Raw genomic sequence first — 8,974 nt, 5'->3', positions numbered from 1 at the left:
TACAACAGTTTCACATTAGTCAGAAGTGATAAAAAATACCATTTATATCCAGTGCTTATAACACTTACGAAACAACATCTGTGAGTGTGTGTGTTTTTTTCTTTTTCTTATTTTTTTCTTCTTTTTTTTTTTTTTTTTTTTACTACAAGCAAAATCAAGTTTCAGTCCTAAAGAACAGTCCTTTGTTCTCCACCAGCCCAGAATATTATTTTGGCATGGTCATAAAAACAAACAAAATTAACCTACTATTCTAAGTGTTTGCCTTTGTGCAAAATTAATTACATACAATACAATGCTAGCCATACAGCACTCTACATATGCAATGAAATAAAAAGAGTGAGAAAGAGCAAGAGCCAGAGAGAAAAAGTGAGAATGAATCAAGGAGGAGAGGGATGTAATCAGAGAAATCAGTAAGACAATAAATATTCATTTGTTCTTTGAGAAAATGACCTCCTCCTCATTTGAAATAATTGTACAAATACAAGATTCCAATCCCCAAACAATATTAAGAACAAAACAATTCTATTAGTACCTTAATCAGCTTATAGAGAGCACTCCCAGCTAATGGTGTAGCTGGTAATACCTTGGCTGGACCTATTTATTGCTATTAGGTATGGCCTTGAGCACTCTTTAAATAAATATGCAGGTATACTATTTCTTTCATGTGGCAAAATGGCTCAAGAAATCTGATAGGGCTGTTCCTATGTCCTAGTGAGCAGATTCTGGGTTGTCCCATGAGGTGAACTTTCCTATTCACTGAATTCTCCCATCAAACCCCACAGGGGTTTGAATAGTCAGTCCTGGTATCAGGAAGAGCAAACTGGCATGGCGTTGAGGGATGAAACCCCTCTGCCTCCCAGCCTATCAGCAGGGAAATGCTCTGCTCCTGTGGCAGATGCACTTAGCCTTGCTCACATGCAGGCATGCCCCACTTGTGGCCAAAGATACAGACAGTCAGCCAGAGGAACTCTTGCGCTGCACCAGGAGAGAACCTGTTTCCCAGAGTGAACAATAGGAACACCCCATATAGGGAATGTAGTTCCCTCCTTCTCCTTCCCTACAGTTTTCTTTCTCTGATGTATCAAGACTACTGCCTCCCTCTTTGCTTTGAGGCTATCATGTGACTTTTTGTATCATGGGTGTTTCACAAAGAACTCCCTGGCCACATCAGCTGGGATGACACAACATGGGTAAAATTCCTGCTTTGGACAGCCTCCCTGTGGTCTCCTGGATGACCCACCACCCCTGACCTTCAGGTTTGGCTATGGGACTCTCCTGCCTGGTGTCACCACAGTTGACCCTTGCAGCTAAACGGAATTCAGGGTAATTCTACTGGTGCCAAACCAACCACGTGTTGCTCAATTTGAATTTGGGGGAAATTCTGTCAAAAGATTTGAGGTGATAGCAAACCTCAGGGTCATACCTATTAAAGTGTAAGGTTATACATGTATCCCCAAATACACATCTCTGTAATCAGACGTACATGCATGTTTAGAAACAACAACATAGGCATTTAATAGTATCTTGTTTCAGAAATGCTTCCAGATGTTCTGGGGACATAAAATCACTATGTACATCTTTTGTATATAGCAGGGGAAGGAGGTAAAAAGGACTGAAAAGTTCTTCTGGGAAAGAGAGTGGAAAACAAGAATTATTAAATTAATGCCACCAACAATATTTTTTTTAAATAAATAGTAAATGGACCCTTGACATTCTGGAATGAATAAATTATTTAAGAGAAAATGTGTTAAGACTGAATGTCAGGGTTAAAGGCAAAGGGATAATGGATGTAGTGAGAGGTGGTCTCAGGCAGAGAAGACCACCATGTCTGTATCTGTGTGGTGGTCGCTCTGTTGTGCAGACGTCATTCCACGTCACACTCTGATGGCACGTCAAGAGGCAAACAAAACTGGGTACGTGCACTGTGGCAACCTTGTTCGTTCCTTACAATATCTGGTTTCCAGATTCCTGAGTACTTTACCATTTTCTGGGCGTGGGTGTGGGGGAAGAAAAGGTGTAGTTTGCTATTTTATTTTAAGATGCCAAAGATTGTCTAAGACTTTGCAGTGTCTCCTTTAAGACTTTCAAAATATTAAGATTCAAAAGTTATGAAAAAGTTTGGCACATTCAAAGTTTAACTCTACACATGGAAAAATGGAATTCTGAGGCCTTTTGAATATGCTCTACATGCAGCTGCACACGCCGTGGACTTGTTCTGTTTCACAATAGATGAAATCCTCAGTTGTTTTCTAAAAGAATTCAGAATAAAAACACATTCACAACCTGTAGGCCGGCACAGCATACCTGAGTGAGAATGTTTAACCCCATCTAGAACAGTAACTTAAACCTTTATCAATATCCAAAAGGAAAAAAAAAGTAAGACAAAAATATAAGACTTGTAAGACAGCTATGGGTTGAGATAAGTTTTCAAGTCCTGGTGTCTCATATTTAATATGTCTTCACCTAAATTAAAAAAATAACAACAACAACAACAGCAACAACAATAACGACAAAAACTCAAGTTCATGAAAAATCAGGGAAAACTTAATCTGTCTCACACCTTACGAAACAATTAAGACCATTCTGCTGATGTAATTGTGGAGCCACAAATGCATGCGGGCTCTTTAAGAACTTTTTGTTGAGGGAGGGAGGATGAAATGTCAGAGTATTTTAATTCAGCAAACAAACACTCCTCAGTTGGCACTGACGGACTCTGGGGCTTCATTTTCACTGCTATAGTCTGATTTGGGATCATCTTCATAGTCGTCATAGATTTCCATTTCATCTTCTCCATTAATCATTTCATTTCCAGCTAGGCTTCCGCCGTCTGTCTTCATACCATAAGTGCTCTGGATAACTGGGAGGCTGGGCTCTGGGCTGGCAGAGGTGCTAGAGCAGTCAGATGTCATCTGAGGTGATGGTGTGGTAGTTGCCATAGTAATAGCACCAGGATACACAACACCTGTTCCTGTGGTGATTGGAATCTGAGGCTGCTGCCTGTACAGAGGGGAAAAAAATAAAACAAAGGAATAATCACTCTCCATCTACCTCCTCTTCTGTGCAGTATTAGAATTCATTTGGTGCATATTCCAAGGTGGGATCCTGTTTGATATTTTAAACAAATGACAAAATGTGACACAATGGCTCGGGGAGAGTCCTGAATGTATTACACCCCACTGCTGACCAAGACATTTCCACTCAGGGCAAACCTCCATCAGGTTTTCAAGGCTGTAAATCTTTCAGGTTGGAGACTGTATATCTTTCTCCCAAAGAACAACTGTTGTTATGCACAGTCAAGTCAGAATTGATTCACAGCTAACCTTCCAGTTGGTTTCTAGAGTAGTAAATTGCATGGGAGGAGATTGCTCATCTTTCTGCCTCTGAGAAGCTGGTGAATTCAAACGGTGCAGCTGGTGGATTTGAACCACGTGCCTTTGGGTTGGCAGTATGACTAGACCATCAAAAAGCAATGAGTGGATTAAAACTACATTATACACTATGCCCTCAGTACTCCTTCCTTGTGTTCTGATGGGAATTAAACGATACAGGCATACCTCTTTTCACTGCATGTCACTTGATTTCGGTTAACAGATACTGTATTTTTACGAATTGAAGTTTTGTGGCAATCTCATAAAAACCTTCCTGTGTAATTTACAAACTCTGAAAACATACCAGAGGGTTAGCAATGAGTTACTTCCAACTCTGATGTTAATGAGTTTATTTTTTGAGAGACACCATTTCTTTTTTTCCAACAGTATGTCCTTACTTCACATCTCTGTCACATTTTGGTAATTCTCACAATATTTCCAACTTTTTCATAATGCTATTGCCATGAATAGGCTACAGTAAGGTGTAAATGTAAGTTAGGTGCACTAGAAAACAGCATAATACATTATCTGTGAAGTATGCCTGTGTAAAGGAGCAATTAATTGATGAGGTTTGACAAATTCTTTTTAATATTGCAAATATGACAAAATTTGTTTGGAAGAAATGGTTGATATGTTAGAATCACTATGTGGGCTAATAATACTATCTTTAATAAATTCTTTCAGTCACTGAAACAAAACAAACTAACTCTTGGTGATCTCACCTATTACAAGGGAGAGCTGCTCCACCGGGCTTTCTTAGCTGTGATATTTAAGGAAGTTATTTGCAAGGCATTTTTTCCCCCACAAAACCAAAGAATTGTTTCAAAAGCCAATTCTGACGTCAGCAGCAAATCACATACAAATACAAAATCACATACAATTAACATGGCAATTCAACAACAACATTCTAATTCAAGTTTTTCAGATGAACGTAAGGGCTTGTTTTAGGTTACACATTTAATAATCAGCATGGCCGAAATTTGAACCTAAGGGAACAGATTAAAAATTCTATACCTCGGAGCTCTGGTGGCCTAGTACCAAGAAGTTGTACTGCCATCCCAGAGGCCTGCAGTTCAAATCCACAAGATGCTCTGCTACAGAAGGAGGGACAATCTCTTCCTATACCAGTCAGATCTGATTTGACGTTACACACACAAAAACAATAAAATTTTTTTAAAATTCCATAACTCTTTCATATTGTTGTTTCTGTTAGGTGCTGTGACTCAAGTTTGACCCATAGCAACCCTATGAACAAAAGATCTGAACCCTGTTCTATCCTGTGCCACCCTCACACTTCCTGACATGCAAGAGCCCATACATTGCAAGCAGTCAACATGAAATCCTGATTCCCTTAGGGCTTGTTGACACTCAGTATACACTAAGAACTTAATACAAATCCATTTTTATGATTCTCATTATTATTTTGACTGAAGGAAAGAGATGAAAGAAGCTAAATCTATGTATTTTATTGTTAATGTCATTTGAGTCGATTCTAACTCATAGCAACCTCATGTACACAGAGTAGGAGAGCTCTAGAGGCTGCTCAACCCTGTGACCTTTTGGAAGCAGTGTCAGGCCTCTCTGAGAGAGTCTGAACCAACAACCTTTAGGCTAGTAGTCAAGTGCTTAACATTTGTACCACTCAAGTGCTGTTAAGTCAATTCCAAGTCATAGTGAGACACACTATAGGACAGAATCTAATTACTCCTAGGGCTTTTCCAAGGTTGTAAGTCAGACGGCCTCATTTTTTTCTCCTGTGAAGCTTAAATTGTTGATTTTTCCATTAGTAGTCTGGCACTTAAACCATTGCACCACTAGGGCTCTTTTGTAACACCCAGAGGCTCCTAAATCTATTTATAGAAACATGTTATGAAAAAATAATGGGTTTTATATCACAAAATTAAATTCTAAAAACACTATATTTCTTGCTTTCTCAGTTTTGGACAAATTAACACTAATTAAATTTCATGCTAACCTGCTCATGGCAGTGAATGCCTCATTAAATTTTTATTGAATTTGGATAACTGCAATAAAAATATTTCTGATGTAATTATATGCAGGGTAAAATCTTATACTGAAATATTATCCCATTTTACAGATTTCATCAAGTTAGTAAGCATAATCTGTGATAGTAACTGCCTACCATTAATTGGCACACTTTCTTTTCAAAAAGAATAAATGGTAATTTTTGTAGCATTTTTTAAAAATTCAAATATACATTCCTCTAGCTATCTACGTTCGAGCTATCTATTTATCTATCTATCCATCCATCATCATTGTTGTGTGCCATTGAGGCCACAAAAGTGTCACAGCTGCAAGCAAGACCAGTTTTGTGATTTCAAGTTAGGAATTCTCTCCACTGCAAGAGAACTGCCTTCTTAGAATGTTAGTTATTGAGAACTGATGCCCTGTGACTACTGGCTCACACATTCCCTATCAGATATCCAAGGATGAGAAGAGCAATTTAAATCAAAGCATTCTAAACTAAGCTCTACATATCTAATGATACTCAGGCATTAAGTCAGTAATGGAATGGTAAAGAAAAGTAGACAGAATAGATGGAAAGAAATGTATTTATACAACGTTCTCTTTCTGGAGTGGGACATATATACTATCCAAGAGTACCCCTCGCTGGCCACTTCACACTCCAAGTCAGTGCTAAAGTCTACTGAAGTGTCTAGAGTTAAAAACCCAGAAGTGATTTGCCACTTTGAATAAATGAGGATAGACTAGCTCTGGCAATGGCCTCACATTCACAAGTAACTGCTTAAGGTTTATGTAAACGCTAGAGTGAGAGCTTATCCTTGTAAGACAGGAACTTCGTCCCAGCAAGGGCTCCAGCCACTTGTCAAATGTGGGACGGCCAGCATGCTGCTGCGAGGCTGGAAGCGATGTCACTGGTGTCTGAAATACTAGCGGGACACTCATGATAAAGAGGTTTCAGTGGCTCTTCAGACTAAGATAGGCTGAAGAGAAGAACCAGCAATCTACTTAAAGTTTATGAATCTCACAGAGCAATACCTTTACAGTATCAGAAGATAAGTCCTGTATGTTGGATGGCATTCAAAATATTACTCCTTTTAAAGCACAGTCCACCTTACTAATGAGAATTGTGGGATTTTCCTTTGATAAATCAACAAATGTGCATTCCCTTGTCTTTGCCCTGTTTAACAACCGGTATAAACCTCACAAAGAACAAGCATGCCTGAGTCTGGAAGGAGCCCAAGGAAATGACAGGGTGATGAACTTGACTATCACCTTGAATACCTGCCCACAAAACCCAGTCAGAATCAGCAACAGACTGTAGAACAAACTGTAACTGACGGCCAGCCCAAGAAAGTGCTTCCTTTTTTACTACAGTGGCGTAAAGAAGGCATTTGAGGTATGAAAATGCTTCTATCCTAGAAGAAATAACTGAAAAGGAAAAATCCTGCAGGACTGGAATATTTGGTTCTGTATGACCCCACTTCTTTTTTTCATCAAATGTCAGGTGATTACATGGTTTCATTACTTATCCTCAGATCTTTGCTTAAATGCTACCTTTTGAATGAAGTTTGTTTGGTTTTGTTTCCCCAAGACAATCTTTTTTAAAATTGCCGACCACTGTGCCTATTTTATGTCCTTCCCCTACATATCATCAGTTGTTATCCATTTATCTGATTTCTAACTCCCTCCTCTAGAATTTAAGCTTTGTGAAGATAGCGCTCTTCAGTGATTTCAGAATTTAGAACATTGCCTGGAACATAAGAGATACTCAGATGAATGTGTTCTGAATACCTGAAATAAATTAACATATAAACAAATTAGGTAGTAAATAAGAAAAAAAAAAGAAAAAGCTGGACAATTTACTCTAGAAAAGGTACAATGGTACTATCTAGATGGAAATAAGAATAGTAGAGAAGGGATACGAACATAATCCACCTTTAGATGTTTGAATGATCATACTCATAAATAAGATTTTTTTTCTAGGAGAAATCAAAGATTAGAATCAACCTATAAAATAACAGAAAATAAGATTGCAGTTCAGGTGAAAATAAGTACATCATGTTCAGAAAAGTCGGTTCAGCAAAAAAGAAGATGATTCTCAAAGAGACAGATTGGCACAGTGACTGCAACCATGGCGTTAAACACTTCAGAGACTGTCAGGACGGTGCAGATTGCAGGGGTAAGGAGGATTTCCTTCTGTATTATGGAGGATTGCTCTGCACTGCAGCTGACTCCAAGGCACTACCAACAAAAGCTTTAGTAGAGTCCTACAAACAACCTCCTCTTCTGGGAAGTGGTAATCCCTACCCCAAGAAAAATTCAGGCAAACTTGAAGAGAACTCCTACAATAGCTGGGTGTTTGAAGTAGATGACTTCTATGGCCATCTCTAAGCTACAATGGAACCTGTGCACATAAAAAGCATAAACTAATTGCTAGGCTAATCTTGCTAGCCCATTGCCATTAGTAGCATAAAAAAAAAAAGAAAAAGAAAAGAAAAATTAAGACAGCATAGCTAATTTCAGTCAAGCCTGGCTGTCAAGAACTTCTCAAGAGTGCTCTTTCCTAGTCGTATTTTTCCTTCAGTGCCAGGAGAAATTCCTGGGCTGATCTTCTCTATTATTGATAATTTTCACATATGTTCACTTCCTTTTTTATGCTAAAACAGTTAAGTTTAACCCTCTTGCTACCAGTCTGTAATCTCCCCAAATTTCAAATCACCTCCTCAAAGACACTGTACTGTTAGCATCAATGCAAAATCCTCTCTATTCTTGAGTCTCACTTGTGCTTTGCTATAAAATCGAGATCAGTAGTTTTCTTATATTATGTGTAACACTGTATGTGTGTGTAACAAACTAATATTTGTCAATCTATTTGTGTCTAGCTTCTCTGACTATAGCACTCCAAGAAAGCTTTAGTTTACAGGAATAATGCTTTCTATTTAACTTAGAATAGTGCTGGGTACATAGCTGACTCTAAACAGGCACTGACCAATTGATTGACTAATCAATTAACAAAATGAAACACCAGCCAGCAAACTCAAGCTTTGTATATTGAAGTTATTTTTCTAAAATTCATTTTTCCTTCCTTTTATAGATCAATTGCAAAGTCAAAACTCAAACACAGCAGTTTCCACAAACAGGAATAGTTGGCAAGTATTGGGCTTTACAGATAATGAATATGCACATCAAAACAAAAGTTGCAGAAGCTATAAAAGTGTATGCATGCAACTGATATCAGCAGAGATGGATAAGAACCTTCATTCTCAGCTAAAGCAAAGTGTATAATCTGATTATCCTAGAAGTCCAGCATTGTTGCAGGATTTCCAATTTTTTTTTAAAAAAACAACCCTAGAGTATAACTTTGCCAAAATGCAAAGGAACCAAATATTTATGTTGGCAAAGTCTCACTGTTTACTGGTCCTTCAAGTTCAAGGTCCATAAATGAAGGTAGTGAAATTTGTCTCATTAGAAGATAAGCTTCTATGTTACACATTTCTGTAGCTGATATTGCAGTAAGGGATAGAAATAAAAGCAGTATGTCTAAATTACTCACTGAAGTATTCAAATATAGCTCTCTCTATAGCAGAACAATGTGAATTCAGAAATCAGTGAAAATAACA

The 8,974-nt window shown here is 38.1% G+C and overlaps 1 protein-coding gene across 3 annotated transcripts in view; it reads right to left on the bottom strand.

The window, feature by feature from the left end:
• Positions 1-1,637: 1,637 nt before the first annotated feature.
• SOX6 (SRY (sex determining region Y)-box 6) overlaps positions 1,638-8,974 on the bottom strand; it is a 704,108-nt gene continuing 696,771 nt past the window's right edge. Inside the window, exon 16 of one of the 3 annotated variants that reach the window (XM_006892046.1) lies at positions 1,638-2,997. In XM_006892046.1, coding sequence (XP_006892108.1) covers positions 2,694-2,997 — 304 coding nt within the window. In that variant the 3' untranslated portion in view covers positions 1,638-2,693. The remainder of the gene's footprint in view (positions 2,998-8,974) is intronic. The other 2 variants (XM_006892045.1, XM_006892047.1) reach the window with 2 other exon arrangements.

This window comes from Elephantulus edwardii, unplaced genomic scaffold (genome assembly GCF_000299155.1).
Source record: "Elephantulus edwardii isolate Elephantulus edwardi_28Jun2011 unplaced genomic scaffold, EleEdw1.0 scaffold00109, whole genome shotgun sequence".
Taxonomy (NCBI): domain Eukaryota; kingdom Metazoa; phylum Chordata; class Mammalia; order Macroscelidea; family Macroscelididae; genus Elephantulus; species Elephantulus edwardii.
This window is presented reverse-complemented; position numbering and strand designations above follow the sequence as displayed.